We start from the raw sequence: 16,858 nt of genomic DNA on the forward strand, positions 1-16,858 counted from the left end.
GGCTTTTACAGGCCGGTAAGCCTCACTTCAGCATCAATCAAATTGGTTGAAACTAGTATAGTAAAAAATAGAATTATCAGACACATAAAAACAATATCTTGTGGAGGAGTCAACACAGCTTTCGTAAAAGGAAATAACATCTCACCAATCTATTACAATTCTTTGAGAGTGTCAACAAACATGTGGACAAGGGTGATCCAATCAATACAGTGACTTTCACAAAGCCTTTGACCAGGTCCCTCATCAAAGGCTCTTAAGCACACTAAGCAGTCATGGAATAAGAGAGGGAAGATCCTCTCATGGATCAGTAATTGATTAAAAGCTAAAAAATAATGTATAGAAATAAATGGTCAGTTTTCACAATGGAGAGAGGTAAATGGCAGAATCCCCACAAGGATCTGAACTGGGACCAGTGATGCTCAACATGTTCATTAATGATCTGGAAAAGGAGTGAACAGTGAGGTGGCAAAATTTGCAGATAATGCAAAATTAATAAAAGTTAAGTCCAAAGCTGACTGCAAAGAATTACAAAGGGATTTTACAAAACTGGATGACTGGGCAACAAAATGGCAGATAAAATTCAATGTTGATAAATGAAAAGTAATGCACATACAAAATGATGGGGTCTAAATTAGCTGTTACCCCTCAAGAAAGAAATCTTGGAATCATCATGGATAATTCTCTGAAACCATCCACTCAAGGTGCAGCGGCAGTCAGAAAAGCTAGTGATGTTAAGAACCACTGGGAAAAGAATAGACAATAAAACAGAAATATCATAATGCCCTATTTAATCCAGGGTATGCCCACACCTTGAATACTGTGTGCAATTCTGGTTGCCCCATCTTATAAAAGATGAAATTAGAAATGGAAAAGATATGGACAACAAAAATGATTAGCGGTATGGAACAGCTTCCATAAGAGAAGAGATTACAAAGACTGGGAATTTGCAGCTTAGAAAAGAGATGAATAAAGAGAGGATATGACAGAGGTCAATACAATCATGAATGATGTGGACAAAGTCAATAGGGAAGTGTTATTTACCCCTTCACAAAACACAAGATCTAGGTGGTCACCTGAAGAAATTAATAGGCAGCAGGTTTAAAACAAACACAGGAAAGTACTTCTTCACAGCACGCAGTCAATCTGTGGAACTCATTGCCATGGGATGTTGTGAAGGCCAGAAGTATAACTGGATTCAAAAAAGAATTTGATAAGTTCATGGAGAATAGGGCCATCAGTGGCTACTAACCAAGATGGTCAGGGATGCAACCCCATACTCCGGGTGTCCCTAAACCTCCAACTTCCAGAAGCTGGGGCTGGAGATGAATCACTTGAAATTGTCCTGTTCTGACAATAGCCAGTGCCAGATGCTTCAGAGAGAATGAACAGAAAACAGGATGCTAGGCTGGATGGATCGTTGGTCTGACCCAATATGGCTGATCTTATGACAGTATTGAGCAAGTTTTCTTGTATTCAGGGTTATTAATTCAACGTTCACGTCATTTATTTTTAAAAGTCTATGTTGAAATGTGTCATTATTTGCAGCCTGCGGAAACTAGAGAAGCTGTTCACTGACACATTGCACAAGTACCAGAATTTCTGATAACTTGTGGCATATAACATTTGATACCCAGTTCAATTACCTGTCCCTTAATGTCAGGTAGTGACATGTGAAGTCATTGATATTAATGTAGCCTTAAGAATTAAGTACAGGCACTTTTCAGGTATACTCATTTTTTGTTGGGCATGAATATTACCACAGTTTGCAAGGAAACAGAAAACTACTGCAAAAACACATTTGTCCCTTTGGAAGCAAGAAGTGCCCTTTCTCCTTATTCCTGTGGATGCTGATTGTACCTGTCTGTCTGATCCTAAAGAAGCCATGGAAACGGGCTACACACCCAATCCTAAAGAATGAGATTTATGCAAATGAGCTTTCTCAAAGATCCTCACACATCTTTCTCTTGTGCAGGCTCCACAGAGATAAATGCAGCTCAAAAGTTGTAGTAACATCCTTGGAGCAGCAGCAGAAGGTGAGAAATGGTCTGGGATTGGTCTTCAAGGTTACAGCAAATAAACAAACCATCCAAACAGTTTATTTGAAGGTAGGGAAGTGTTTTTTTCTCCAGCTAAATCTCTTATCTTTTATATATGTAGAGCACAGCCAAATGATACTGTAGCGCTATCAAATAGTGTGACCTTGTCTACAATGGGAAAACACGGTGTCTTTAGCAAGACAGTTAGCCAACATGTGTTAATTAGCATGTTTTTAGGTACGGCTGAGCACCTAGGCAGAATTTAACATGTTCAAAAATACCTTGTCTAGGACCATGTCTTCACTGGGGAAAAAAAAGGTTCGAATTAAAATCCCACTGAAGACAAGGCATTTGTAATTTTAACACAAGTTAGCGGGTTGAGTTAAAGCCTATAGGGGAGTCGGAGTTTAACTCTACTTGCTAACTAATGATAAAACTACAACTGCCTTGTCTTTGCTGGGATTTTAACCTGACTTATCTAAATCAAGTTAAGAACACACCTCTTATTTGCAGTGAAGACATGCCCTGGGTTTGACCAGGACCAGCTAACTCATAATTAAACAACACTGTCTTTGTTCACATGAAGTGCTCAGTGGTATTGAAAAACATGTTAAATAGTATTAAGCACACGGTACACCTCATTTTCCCAATGTAGATAAGGACTATATCATGGCAATATGCCGAAGGGCCCTAAACAAATAATTTTAGGTAAATAAATCAAATAAAAAAAGAAAAAAGACCAAGAATCTGCTCTGGGAAGGACACACCTCAGTGCAACCTGGGAAGCTACATTTGGTTTTGTAAATAGGATCAGAAACATGAACCACAGTAAGTGGAGAATAGAAACCTAGTTTAAATTATATAGCCATTTACAAATGAAGGCTGGCTGAATTAGAAACCTGCAACGGTTAATAAAACTGTGCTCTGTCGGGGGAACAAACATTTACATCATTAGCAGAATTAAATTTAAAGATGCTGGATGTCATATTTATTTTAAAATGACAGATTATTGCCCTTTATGGCCCTATTAACTGAATTCATTAAGTTTTATGGGGCCTTTATACATTGGCTGCACTCAATAAAGGCATTTAGGAATGCATGTGTTAAATTCAGGGAATGGCCTGGTGTTCCTGTCTCACAGGCCTCCCGATGGTCACGAGAAACTCCTTCCCCCATTCTCCTGGTTTTTACACCTTTCCTGAAGATCCCACATTTTATTCAAACTGAGAAAAGATAAGTAGGATTCTCTTAGGCACCTCAAAGGTGTTGTCTAGAGGGGACATTGCAGGGCAATGTAAGGAGACGTGCATAGTGTCTTTGCAATGCTCCGTGCATGGCCAATCACAAGGGAAAGGCAGCAGCAAGTACTGAAACTCAAGTCTCTTATGTGGGTGTGCTCACCACAGAGATGCCAGCCCTGCTCTCATGGAAAGGTCCTATAGAAAATTATAATTTTTCCACAGTTTTTGAACCATCCTATAAAATTTAATATAAAATTATATCCTTGCTACTCTAGATAATTCTATAGGATGGTTAAAAAAAAAAAAAAAAGCCTTTAAGGGCTTGTCTTCACTACCAGCCTGGATCGGCGGGTAGAAATCGATCTCTCGGGGATCGAATTATCGCGTCTCGTTGGGACGCGACAATCGATCCCCGAATCAACGCATGTACTCCACCAGTGCAGGTAGGAGTAAGCGCCGTCGACGGGGGAGCCGCGGCGGTCGATTTGCTGCTGTCCTCACAGCGGGGTAAGTCGGCTCGGATACGTTGAATTCAGCTACGCTATTTGTGTAGCTGAATTTGTGTATCTTAAATCGATCCCCCCTCCCTCCCCTAGAGTAGACCTAGCCTCAGGCCTGATCCAAAGCCCAATGAAGTCTGTGGAAAGACTCCCTCTCAGCTCAGAGGGCTTTGGAGCAGGTCATAGAAAGGATTACATGCTCTGTGAATTTCTATTAGGTTTTAGAGTAATTTCACAGAACCCTATTGATTTCATCCCTCTTAAATTACATAGGATTTTCCCATAAGGGTTTACCTTGCTCATCATTTCATACAGTTTAATGCCAGAAGGGATCATTAGTCTTATGTCCAGTATATCACAGGCCATTAATTTCATTTAGTTACCCTCATATTGAGCACAATAACTAGAGTTAGACTAAAGTATTTCAGCCCTTGGGAGACTGAGTTATAGCAAAAAATCTAGCTCAGCTACATGCAAGTTTTCTAGCTGAGCAGCAAAACACCGGGATGTATAAACCAACTAGCTGGCAACTTTGTCCTCAAGAGATTCAACACAGCTGCCTGTAAGCATGTTACAAATATCTGAAAAGAAAATGGGTCTCCTCTCCATTTCTCAAAGTCCAGATTTCTCTCTCCATCTATTTTAGTAATTCTGTCTAAGGCCAGATGTTAAACATTTAAATATTTAATATTTTTATAGTCTCTTTCAGCCTCTTGTATTAAAAAAAATGCAAGTTGACATTGTCCCCTTAATAGTTTGTAAATATCTGTGGACAGACATCATGTGACGTGTACAAGATATGAAAGTTCCCTTGTGGAACTGCTGCTTATGCAGTATGGGTGACATCTGCCACTGTGCAGAGGGAGAGGGCAAATCCTGTCCATCACTGAAGGGCTGATCACAAAGGGATACACAGTGTACTGTATTATACTGCCTTTACTCTGTATGTGGAGCTACGTGCACATGTAAATGGATCGTGGGACTTAAGTGGTGCATAGGAATTGCCCTGGCTTTTTGCACTGGGGTTACCCAATGTGCACTTATTGTGGTTAAAGGAAATGAGTCACCTTGAGCAGTAGCTAATCTTACTGCAGCCTAAAATAACTGTTGGACTTTCTGAAGACCATTCTCTCGCTCCTAGCTGCATTGAACATGTCTGTGGTGGTTATTATTTCCTCTGTCACAAGGGAGGATGTATTTTGGTTTTCTAACCGATTTGCTTTTGCAGAGCAAAATCTGCAATGCTTTTTGCTTCAGTCTTGATCTTCAAGGAACTCTATGGCTTAGGCTCAGCATATTTAAAAGATTGCTTAGAGCTTGAGAATGAGGACGTTGGTTGACAAGTCCCCTCCTCAGGCACAACTGAACTTTCCACCTTAAGGGTAAACCTCACCTGTCCTGGAGATAGAGCATTCTTCGGGGCTGTTGTGAGGCTGTGGAATGAATTCCACAGGCATTAAGGACCATCACAGACCTCACCACTTTCCTCTCCAAATGCAAGCCATGTTTCTTTGATGTGCTCTCTCTAGTATAAGCTCAAAGCAATGTTTACATTAAAAAAACAACCCTACCAAACTAAACACTTCATTGCACACACAGCTTTCCCTTCAGGAGAGGATGAAAGAACAAACCACATGAGACAGATGTTAGTCCCTTTGCTTAATAAACTATTGGAAGGTGCTAGGAGACTATGGTGATGAGGGCAATATTTCGAGTAGAACAGAATAGAAGTTGCTGCTGCCCCAGGCAGTGTGAACAATGAAATATCTCTAGACTCTTCTTTTAAATAAGATTTTATTTCAGGGATTCTTAATTTCAGATTCTTAGTCACACATCTTTCAGTATTTTGCAAAATGGATCGTATAGGCCTGCATCCCTGAGATTAGGAGAAGACCCTCATATGTAAAACAAGGTCTTCTAAGTTATTGAGGATACAGTCCATTTCCATTGATTTCAATAGCTCAATTCAAAATGCACAACCCAGGAGGAGAGGGGACTACAGTGGCTTTAAGCTATCTATGCAACTTTCTGATTCGGTCCTGTTTCAGAGGCTGCAGAGGCCCCTGGCATAATGTAGGCAGCCCTAGGGGGTCTCTCTAAGTTATGGAAACCTCCCTAGGCTGCCCTCTGGACCAAAGCATGGTCTGGAATCCTCACAGTGCTGTATACTGCAGCCCAGCCTGTGACGTGCCCTTGCTGCCCCCCAATACACCCCCTAAGTCAGGACTTGCAAAGAGAAATCTTGGAGGCAGCCTTGTGGCTTTCTTCAACAGTGCCAGTGTGAGGGGAATCCTCTCTCAGCAGGAACTGGGGCTTTTAGGACCTTTTTATGCCACACCAGCCCTTTTACCTGGTGTAAAGGTGCTGGAGAAGGGGTAAGGATCTCACCCACTGTGTATTGGATACAGCCATTACGGTACAAAATCATTGCTGAACTCCCCTAACCTTTTAGCCTATGGTGCATTCACAATTTTATACGCAGAGTCTATAAACCAGAATGTCAATCAACTGAGTTTGAAATGAACATCTAACAATCCAAGCTTCCCTAGTCTCCACTGTATTTACTTCTTTTGAAGAATGTTAGGGTATTATAGAGAAATTCACTCCAAATTGTCTGTCTACTCTCAACTCTCAATTAATTAAAACATGCTAGTTTGGGTTAAAGTTTTTTTTAAATTAAATATATAGATTTAACAGGTCTCAACTGGGATACACCAATATTATTTTAATTACCTTTTTTTTCTTGATCCTCTTCATTATTTGATTCCTTTGGAATGAAGATCTCTTTAATAGCAATTAAGTCATTTTTCACAGTTTCCAACTGCTCTCCATTAAGTGATGTTAAAAATGACTGAATCTGAAAAAGGAAATGACAGTGATCCCAAATCACCCCTCTCTTTACTGAAATTACAAATTTTGATCCTGACCCCAAGGTGTGTTGAGCAGTAGACAAGAACTCCCATTAGAAGATCAGGTCCTTTATCTAACCTATCTACCTTATCTAGGGATTAATTATGTGCTCATCTGCTTGGTATCCGAGTTTCTGACAAATATTACACAAGTCTTACAAGATATTCAGGCCGCCTCCTGCTCCCAGAGCATATTTTTTGGATAACATCTTATAATTATTCTGGGAAGGCTCTGGTGAAGAGTGGGTAGGAAGAGCAGAGGGGAAGACTCGCTGTCAGCCTGAACAGCTGTGGCAGGAAATTCCAGAGTAGTGGTCCTGTTCCCTGCTCCCACAAGGCTTACCCACATTACCTACAGTCCAACTGTTTTGAAGAATGCAGTGGTCATGGTATGTCATTGTGCCTGAGAAAGTCTGGTTCTAGCCCACTGAAAGTTTTGAAAATTAAGGCTATCAACCTAGGGGATGACTGTTAGTAGTCTGCTCTCCTCACAAGCAGCCTTAGTTCCACTAAATTCCCGTAGGCTGTCTCTGGTGGACACTCACCAGTCTGTTTTCGTCTTCAACTAGAAATCTCCTTGCAGAGTCCCCAAACGGCTTTCAGTTTTCCCCCGCATGTAGGCTGCTAGATCTGTAGTTGATACCCAAGCACTGAACACTCTTGCTTACAAGAGATGAATCTCATTTCATTATAAAGAAGTCTGTGAGCTCTGGTTAACTTGAATTTAAACAGACTCATGCTAAGTTTTGGCTATGATGAATGAGAAGGTGTTTTTACTTGTTTCTTTGTTTTTATAGGACTGACTGTGATTTTTGTATTTACAATTCTACACCTAGAAATAGTTGCAAATGCTACAACTATAGGGACATTAGGTGTCAAAGTGCTGTTGAAATGGGCCTGCAGTTATTTGTGCCGGAAAAATAGCACAAAAAATGAAGTGAGACACTTTTAAAAAAGCAGGACCATTCTGTTTAAGAGAAACTATTCCTTATACTTCTATTTTTTGGGAGGGCAGGGAGAGATGGACTTCAAAAAAAAAAAGTGGAGGAAGAAACGCTCAGAAATGTATTTGAAAAATGTCATAATGTATAAATACAACCGCTAAGTGTGCACCAAAGCTTTCCTGAATGGCTGCACAGCAAAGCCAATAAACTGACATTGAAAGCTAGCTGTCACAGAGACCTTATTAACTTAAGCATGTATCTCAGAGTAACCTTACAGGGTTTGTCTACACAGCAGTGTAAGCCCAGGTCTGAGTCTGGACACAAGGCAACCCCCTCTTGCATCCACACTGCAATTGCGCTAACCTAGGCTTGGACTTAGGGTCCCAGGACCCAGTAGGGCTATAGGGTCTGAGCCTGAGTTAAACCTGGACCTAGAGTCCGAGCCCTATTGCTATTCTGTGTGCACATGGTCCCATTTTGACTTGGGGTCCCAAGAATCTTCTAGATGTATCCTACAGTTCCTGGCGGCAGAGTAGCAGCGCTGCAGGCAGCTAGCACAGTGGTCCGGAAGTGCCACTACTGCTGGCCGAGCCTGCTCCCCATTCCTGCATCCTCCTGTGGTGGCTCTGGCTCCTGCGCCTCCTTGCTGTCACGTGGAGCTTGCCCACAGCAGGGAGAAAATTTGCCAGTTGGGATGTGGCTCTTGGGGATCATTACCCCCCTGGCCGTGGTGAGCCAGGAGCTCTCCCTCTCTCTGCGGGGTGGTGCTCTGATCTTGTCCTTGCTCCTGGGCTCCCACTGCCCTCCCTGGGGCTGCATGTGCAGGGACGCCCTGTCTGTGTGCACTGTCAGCATAGTGAGTGGGAGCTGGTCCCCAAACTTCCCTGCAGCCTCCTGGCATGCAGCGGGGGCAGGGATAAGGGATCCCCGGGGATGCACTTCACCAGACCGCAGCCAGCAGCAGCCAGGCTGGGGGGGGTGTGTGTGTTTTAAGAGATGGGATCTTTGGGAGGACAGCAGCGATCCACCACCTGGGTCATGCAGGCAAGGGCCACACACCCTGGGTGGAATGGAGCAGGAAAGGAAGCAGCTAGTTCTGGATCCCCTGGGGGGATTGCCAAGAGCTGAAGAACTTGATTATTAGGCAGACAAGCGGGTCACCGAGTTGGCTGCTTCTTGAGACTTGTTAGTAAAAAGTGGGAGTAAGAAAGTGCCAGCGGTTGAACATTGGAGGCTGCTTCTGCACCAGTCTTCAGCTGGGCCAGGGTTAGAAGACTTTAGACAGGGGTGGTGACTCTGATGCAGTGTATGACCCACTCGGGGTGTTCCTTCTGCAGGGTGAGTGATCTGCAGTTTGCACAAGCACATTATCAGCCACAAACAAATTTATTTTTCATCATGTCATTTTGACTTGCATTGCATGGCAATCAAGACCACTCCCTCCCAAACACTGCCCCCTCACCAAAAATGAGCCCGTTTTCCCCTCCTCTCGAAGCACATTCCTATAGGTACTATTTCCCCTCTGCCATTGGGCCATGCAAGTCCATAACGTGAGCACACAAAGTACCCCTTACTTCCGCTGCTCGGGTGCAATCAGCTCCCCGCCACGCTAGCCTCACTTCTGGCTGAGCGCATCAATCACTGTCTCCTCGCTGTCATACGTCCTTTTAGAGGGAAATGGCTCACCTCTGGCTTCACAGAAGTTATGAAGAGCACAGCAAGCCACAGTAACGCAGACAACAGTAATTACACTGGCATCTAAATGGGTTTGTAAACACCTCCAACAGGATATTAATCTGCCAAAAGCACATTCAACAATCATTCTACACCTGCTTAGAGTGTAATTAAACTTTTTTTTTTGCCTGAGCCTCTGAAATCAGAGTATGATTTCATAAGCCAAGGCAAAAGAGGGTAGGTGGGTTCCCCGATAACAACAATGGGGACAGTAGCACTATATATATCTATGTCATTTGGTGGAAATAGTGTCCCAGCCTGTCCATGAATGTAGATTCCAGAGCAGCAAAAAACTCTGGCATCATTAACTTTTCCTGTATAGCTCACACTGACATTCATAAATCTGCCTATGTGATCCACTACTGCCTGCATAACAATGGAGTAATACCCTTTGCAGTTTACGTACTCATGTGCTCCTTGAGGAGGGCCAACTATGGGCACAAGTCCCATTGACAGCACCGCCACCATTAGGAAACAGAGTGGGCAGTAGAGTTTTCCCACAGTACACCATGTTCCTAGGGCTCGAATGTTGACATTGGTGGGGGACACTAGGCACTCTGGAATATGGTTACTTTTGACTTGGGTTAGTGCACTGCAGTGTGGATGTCAAAGCCCTAGGTTTGAGCACAGGTCAGAAAATTCTTAAACTAGGGTTAAAATGCAATATAGATGCTCAAGCCCAGGTTTCCCTGACATGGGTCAGCTGACTCAAGTCCCAGTTACCCTAGGTTACATTACTGTGTAAACATAGCCACAGAGACTGCTTACATCTCTATTTATATCTTGGGTTAGTCAACAACAGGATAATAACACAATACAATAAAGAATATTTAGAAGTTAAATAAATAATCTGGAATGCATTTTCTTTTATTAACCTCTTGGTGTAGTTGGTGCAAGGTTCCTGAATATAAATGGCAACACCTTTAATAAAAACAATACACTTGAGTCTTCTGGTAAAGCTTGAAAAGGCATTAGCACCTTGTAACAGGTTTAAAGAGCAGAACACATAATGTCTTAACAACTAAAACTTTCAATGGCAGATTTCCTTGCTTCCTTTGTGCTAAATCCTGGTCCTCCTGAACTCACTGGGAAAACCTTCATTGATTTCATGAGATAAGGGATTGACCCTTGGAACCAAATCAGTGCCCAGTGAAGTCAATGAAAAAACTCTTATTGACTTGTATGGGGAGATTAATGCTTACAGAAAGTATTTCACTAAACATTGTGTTTGTGATTTATGCAGCTTGTTTACTGTACCTTGGCTTCACTTTCATTTGACAGAATTTCCAGAGCTTCAAGATGGGACAAACCCTGGAACTCATCAAAAAGCAGCCCATAATGCGCTGTCCTTTCAACTGTAACTTGCTGGGCCAATCTCTGCTTCTCTTTCTCTTTCGCTTCTCGCAACAGCTGCAAAAAAATACATCATTCCTGTTGATTTATTGACTGCACTGCAGATTTGCCAGTTTTTATTACTCTCAACCTCATCTCTTCTAGACAGTAATAATAAAATTTGGTACTATATTACACCTGCAGAGCTGAAATTTTAGTCAGCCTCAGATATGCCTCATAATTTTTTTTTGATTAACCTCTCTAATAAAATATTTAAGTCGTGTTCTATATATGTTTTTCCCTATGGTAATTATTAACTGTCTTTAAAAACCAACCAACAACAAATAACATTGCTCATATCCTCAAATGCAGTGATGGCTACAGGTAATACCTCATAAATTTTGCCACCGTTTGCAAGAGAAGAAAAATTAAAAAGGCTTTACTTCAAACAGGGCCCCATACAGGTCCTACAGTATGTATACCTAGAGCACAATCTCTGCAGAATGCTGTTTCCAGGGTTCCTACCCACATGAAGTATATATAGAGTGAATATATAGTGAAACCTGTCATAAATGACCTTTGGACCCACAAAAATCATTTGCTTAATGAAGGTAGGGTTTTGTAGGAAAAATGGATCAGAACTGTACTCCATACATTTGGGGATATTATGGAGTGCTCTCTTAATACAGAAGGTTGCCTAAGAAGAAATGGCCTCTTGTACACATTTTCCACTGTATTTATGGGTTAAATTTCACCCTATCCAAAGCCTATGAACCACTTAAGGCTATTTTGACATTTTACGCTTACGTGGCACTTTGGCCTTCTCTGTCCCTCTGCACAAGGATGAAATATCTAGCTCTACCATTTTCAATACTGCATACACAATTCTTCATATCTAAATTTTGCATGCACAAATTAGATTAAAAGAAAGCAGTGGACTAGGACTCAGGAGAACTGGGTTCAGTTATTGTACCACAGACTTTCTGTGTGAACTTAGGCAATCACTTTACCTTTCTCTGCCTCATTTCCCCACCTCTTATTACCTCCATTTAACACTTCCTTTCTCCCATCCTTTGTTTCCCTTGCCTCTTTAGGCCCCAATTCAGGACCACACTTACGCACATGTTTAACTTTAAGTATCTGCTTAAGTGCAGTCTGGAATAGGATGGGACATGCCAACACTTAACTCAGGGGTCGGCAATGTTTGGCACGTGGCTCGCCAGGGTAAGCACCCTAGTGGGCTGGGCCAGTTTATTTACCTGCTGACATGGCAGGTTTGGCCGATCGCGGCCCCTACTCGCCGCGGTTTGCCGTCCTGGGCCAATGGGGATGGCGGGAAGTGGCGCGGGATGTGTTGGCTGCGGCTTCCCGCCACCCCCATTGGTCCGGGACGGCGAACCGTGGCAAGTGGGGGCCGCAATCGGCCGAACCTGCTGCGTCAGCAGGTAAATAAACTGGCCCGGCCCGCTAGGGTGCTTACCCTGGCGAGCCGTGTGCCAAACGCTGCCGACCCCTGACTTAACTGAATGTATTAACATATACCTGCCCATGCAATTAGCTGGTTTCATGTAGATGTGTATTTTTGCAGACACAGCTGTAGTCCAGTGTTTGAAAAATTGGTTCTTACCATCTAGATGACTTTCTTCAGATCATAAATTTTCAGTCAGATCAAATTTTGAGTCTACACTACTTGAGAGAGTCCCCTTTATTGCCAGAGTTGCAATATTACATTGTGAAGTGCCTTGGAATGCTTTACAAGAAACACATTAACCAAAACTAAGTCCTGATCTTGCAATCAGATCCATGTAGAAACTTCAACTGCAGTACTGGGGCTGTAGTATTTTATAGCTATACATATTTCCTTTTTAACAGTAATGGCCATTTGGAGCATTGCTCAAGTAGATATAGGTAAAGTGTATAATTATGTAATTTGCTTAGCATGGATTAGTTTGCTTTTGATCTGTTCTAACAGTATCATTCTGTTTCTGCTTACAGTGGTAGATGTTAAAAATGAAACATCTTATTGAGAGAAAAATATCTCACTGCAATATTACATTCTACAAACAGGAAAATATTGTGGTAATATAAAGGCTTCTTTTTAATGTCTACTGCTATAGGATTTCCCTTAACCATACTACATATAGGGTTTTATGCTACCTAGGTCTATCTGTGTTTATTAACACACACACACACTTTATTGATGAAATTCTGCTGCAGTTAGCAAAAGTAGTAAGCAGTTACTGAACATCTGTACCTGGAGAGCTAAAGTAACTGGTACTGGCAATGATTATATTCGGATTATACTGTTACAAGGTCTCTGAATCTTTGAAGACACAAATCATAACTTGACTCATATGGTAAGGGCATGGCTCATTGCTGTTGAGTATGCTGTTTCCCTAGATGATAGCATTAATTTAAAAGGATATAAGTAATAATTTTTTACTGCTTTAATTTTTTCCCCAATAAAATAAATGCTATATTCCACTATTACTCATTCCCCAGGAAAGCACTACAACTATGTATGTATTGGTGTGAATACAGATTTATAACTATTAAGAAAACATTAAGGGTTTGAGCACTTCTCCAGAGTACGTTTATCACCTGACACAGTATCTTATGAAAATCGGTAATTGCACATCCTTACTTATATGCAAGTGTTGATTTTACAAAATACATTAATTTGCAGTCCTGCAGAGAACAAAGTGGAGCTGACACAATGCATAATTTTTATTTGGATAGGTCTAACTATACTAAATTAACCCTACTACTGATGCGAATGAAATTCTTGCTCAGTAATCTGCAACTGCACTAACAAAGAGGGTTTGAAGCAATCCAACCTGAGATAAGGAAACTGTTCTTTCCATCAGTATTTTGGTTCTCTTAAATCCAGGATCACTTTCTGCCAGGACATTCATGGTTTTCTTGCCGATAAATTCCAAAGCATCTAGACCACCTGTCAAAACACTTTTTCCCTGCACATAAAACAATGCAGTGTGGTTATTTTCTTTACACTTTATGTTAATAAGAAATTGTAAAAAAACACTGGTTCTGCTGACGCTGACTTTGAATTTTTAACTCCCTAAAGTTTCTCCACCCTTACTAATAATAGGATTTATGACTTCATCAATCATCTCACTTTGCTTTGAATCCATTTTCCCGGAGAAAAAGTACTATACAAAAGTTTTATAATTAACTTATTTTGAATGATATTTAATAGCTTGATGTCAATAAGAAATATGCCCAATAGCAATTCTCTTAATAAATTAAATAATAATAATCAGAGAATAAAGCCATATTTACTTTGTATACATGGATGGTTCATCTTTTCCTTTAAATGGCATGCAGTGGGTCAGTGCAAATTTTAGGTACAAAAGGTTCCTTTGAAGTTAAGGACCCTTATGAAAGGAGCTCACCTCACTTGTGTAACTGAGTTTTTTTTTCATTTGACAGCTGCAATGAACTGCTACATGGGAGATTCTCTCACATGAAGCCATTGATTCTATGTCCTCTCACGAGCTTTATTCATCTCTCTCATTGGTTCAGCTACATGGAAGAAGAACCTACACTGGCTAACTGTTCTGTCTGTAGCCTAGACTCTATGTCTGGCAGCTTCTCAAATGAGGAGCTGAACATGGAAAACTTTACAGAGGTCTCAGCAGTCAAGACTGCCTCTGTTCTCAGTATTAGAACATTGAAGGAAACTTTTTTCAACAAGAGGCAGGAGTCACTACCTGAACTGTTCTGTTTCTTCTTGATACCATTTGTTACCTTGATATGATGGCCTTCACCACCCACATGGACAGCTCTAACTTTCCAGCTCGCCCTCCTAATTCTCCCACTTGCAGACTGGCTTCCCCATGGAGCTCAGGCAGTCTCACCCAAACCCACCACCAGCAAATCGTAGGTAGCTACAACCTCACTGACTCTGTGACCCTCACTGCAGCCCTTGGGGGGGTGGCCAATGGAAATCTTCCTATGTTCCCAGAATCTTTGACATTAAAGCGAAGCTATTCATGGCATGCTTCGAATGGGCTGGACAATCATTGAAAGGGAACATCACCCTCACCAGTTTTGCACAAAGGAAACCCTGCCATCTATGCTTCCTGGATGCTGCCTGCAATTTTCTGCAATCCTATGCTAGTGCATCATGCAAAAAAGTTCAAAGGAAAATGACTGTAGAGGTAGCATTTTATACACACTGAAAGGAACAAGGCAAGATGTGGATGGATATTGGAGAGGTAAAATGGAAGAAGCAACAGGATTAGGCAAAAGCTGGGATATAGGGGAGGAGAGAGAAGAAGAGAGTGAAATGTAATGTTTAGGTTTTGAGCCTGGATCACAAGGAATATGGAAAGGACAATGGTAATAATGGATAAGGGAAGAAAGATGAATAGTTAGTTCAAATTTTGCCATGTTGAGTTTGAGATGGCACCAAGATATCCAGAGAGCAGTGTCAAAGAGACAGTTTGAGATGTGAGACTAGGCATGGAGGGAGAGGCCAGGGCTAGAGAAGAAAAGAAATCATTTAGTAAAAGTCTTGAACCAAGCAAATGTAGGATTGTCTTGTTTTATCTACCAGCAAAAATATAAGAAACCCTCCTCTCAAAGTTAATCACAAAGGACTTGATTTTAATAAAATCACGAGAGCACCACACCTTCATATGACTCCCAAGACTTTGCATAGACATACACAGTGCACCAGCCAGAATTTTTTTAAAACTAAGTCTAGTCCCAAATGTTCACTCAAAGGCCACGTCTACATTTTGAGCTAGCGATGTGATTCCCAGCTCACATACACATACTTGCGCTAGCTCAATGAGAGCCAGTGCAAGTATAAACAGTAGTGGAGCCATGGTAGCATAGGCAGCAGATGCAGTGGCATGGTTCAAAACCAGGCTGAATACAAACTCACCTGAACCTCGTGGGTAGGTCTCAGCATTGCTAAGCTGTGCCTCTGCTGCCACTGCCCGTGCTACTGCACTATGCTACTGTTTATAGGTGCACTAGCTCTCATCGAGCTAGCCTGAATATGTGTACTTAAGCTGGGAATCGCACCCCTAGCTCACAGTGTAGGTATAGCCTAAATTGGTTACTTTCTTTGATATACTTGAAACTTTATATTGAGCTAGTTATTTTTGCGTAAAAGTGTCATTGTAGATCTGTGGTTCAAAAACTGTTTTTCAAACAGTCACACAACTCCCAAACCCTTGTCTTCAAATGTGACTTGCAATTAGAGGGCACGAAGGAGAACTTCAGAAGACAAGACACATTGGAGTTACTCACTGTGTTCTGTACAGCATTAGTGATTGTTGACAGCATCCCACGAGATCCAGATGAAGGCGAAGAGGGTGAAACCCCAATGGAGCTCTGGTCTGGGGCATTGTTGGACTCTAATAAAATGAAAAAGAGACAGGCACAACGCATCTTCAACACTGTGTTATTTTCAACAAATCACAATGAACTGGATTCTGTCACCAAAATCTTTGAATTTCCTAAATTGTATACATTTGATAATTTGTCAAAATGTTTTGTTCAACTTGGACTAATAAGCTACTTACTGATCCCTGGTATTTTGCTCTCAGTTGTGGCAGGTTGTGCGCCTTCTGAAGATGTTGAACTCGCATTATGAATTCTTAGAGTGGCTCCTGCTTTTTCCTTTACTGCAGTTAATCCATGACCTGTAATGGTACAAATATATTTTAGATGCAATTATGCATGTGTCTGGGATTTGGAAACACTCTTATTACTAGTAACAAGGCATAATATTTAATGCTTAGTAAATACATCAATTAAAAATTAGGTGAAACTCACAAAATATGAAGCCTACTACATCTGCTTAACTTATTTTCTAGGTCAGAAAAGCCAGCTAGACCTTCATTTACTCACTAGTTATATTAATACATTTCAAACTCATGTCCTGTATGTTAATTGAGCAGAAATGATGAAAATGAAATAGAATACAAATGATACAGGATATAGATCATTGTAAATTTTGTTATTGTGACAGAGAGGGGTAAATTTAGTGCTCAATCTTTCAAAGTACTGAGTGCCTTCAGCGCTGATTAACTAAAATGGGAACTGAGGGTGCTCTGTGCCTCCGAGGGCTGGGGCTTAAGTGGAATTCAGATGTTTCATAAGAATGGATGGCCATATTGGATCAGA

At 41.4% G+C, this 16,858-nt stretch overlaps 1 protein-coding gene across 2 annotated transcripts in view; it reads right to left on the minus strand.

The window, feature by feature from the left end:
* FAM114A1 (family with sequence similarity 114 member A1) overlaps positions 1-16,858 on the minus strand; it is a 55,290-nt gene that overhangs the window by 16,528 nt on the left and 21,904 nt on the right. For both annotated transcript variants that reach the window (XM_034772120.1, XM_034772119.1), the window contains exons 4-8: positions 16,255-16,374; positions 15,980-16,086; positions 13,534-13,668; positions 10,622-10,774; positions 6,511-6,634 (exon numbers count right to left, since the gene is read on the minus strand). In XM_034772120.1, the coding sequence (XP_034628011.1) occupies positions 6,511-6,634; positions 10,622-10,774; positions 13,534-13,668; positions 15,980-16,086; positions 16,255-16,374 (639 nt within the window). The remainder of the gene's footprint in view (positions 1-6,510; positions 6,635-10,621; positions 10,775-13,533; positions 13,669-15,979; positions 16,087-16,254; positions 16,375-16,858) is intronic.

The sequence above is a fragment of the Trachemys scripta genome, chromosome 5 (genome assembly GCF_013100865.1).
Source record: "Trachemys scripta elegans isolate TJP31775 chromosome 5, CAS_Tse_1.0, whole genome shotgun sequence".
Taxonomy (NCBI): domain Eukaryota; kingdom Metazoa; phylum Chordata; order Testudines; family Emydidae; genus Trachemys; species Trachemys scripta.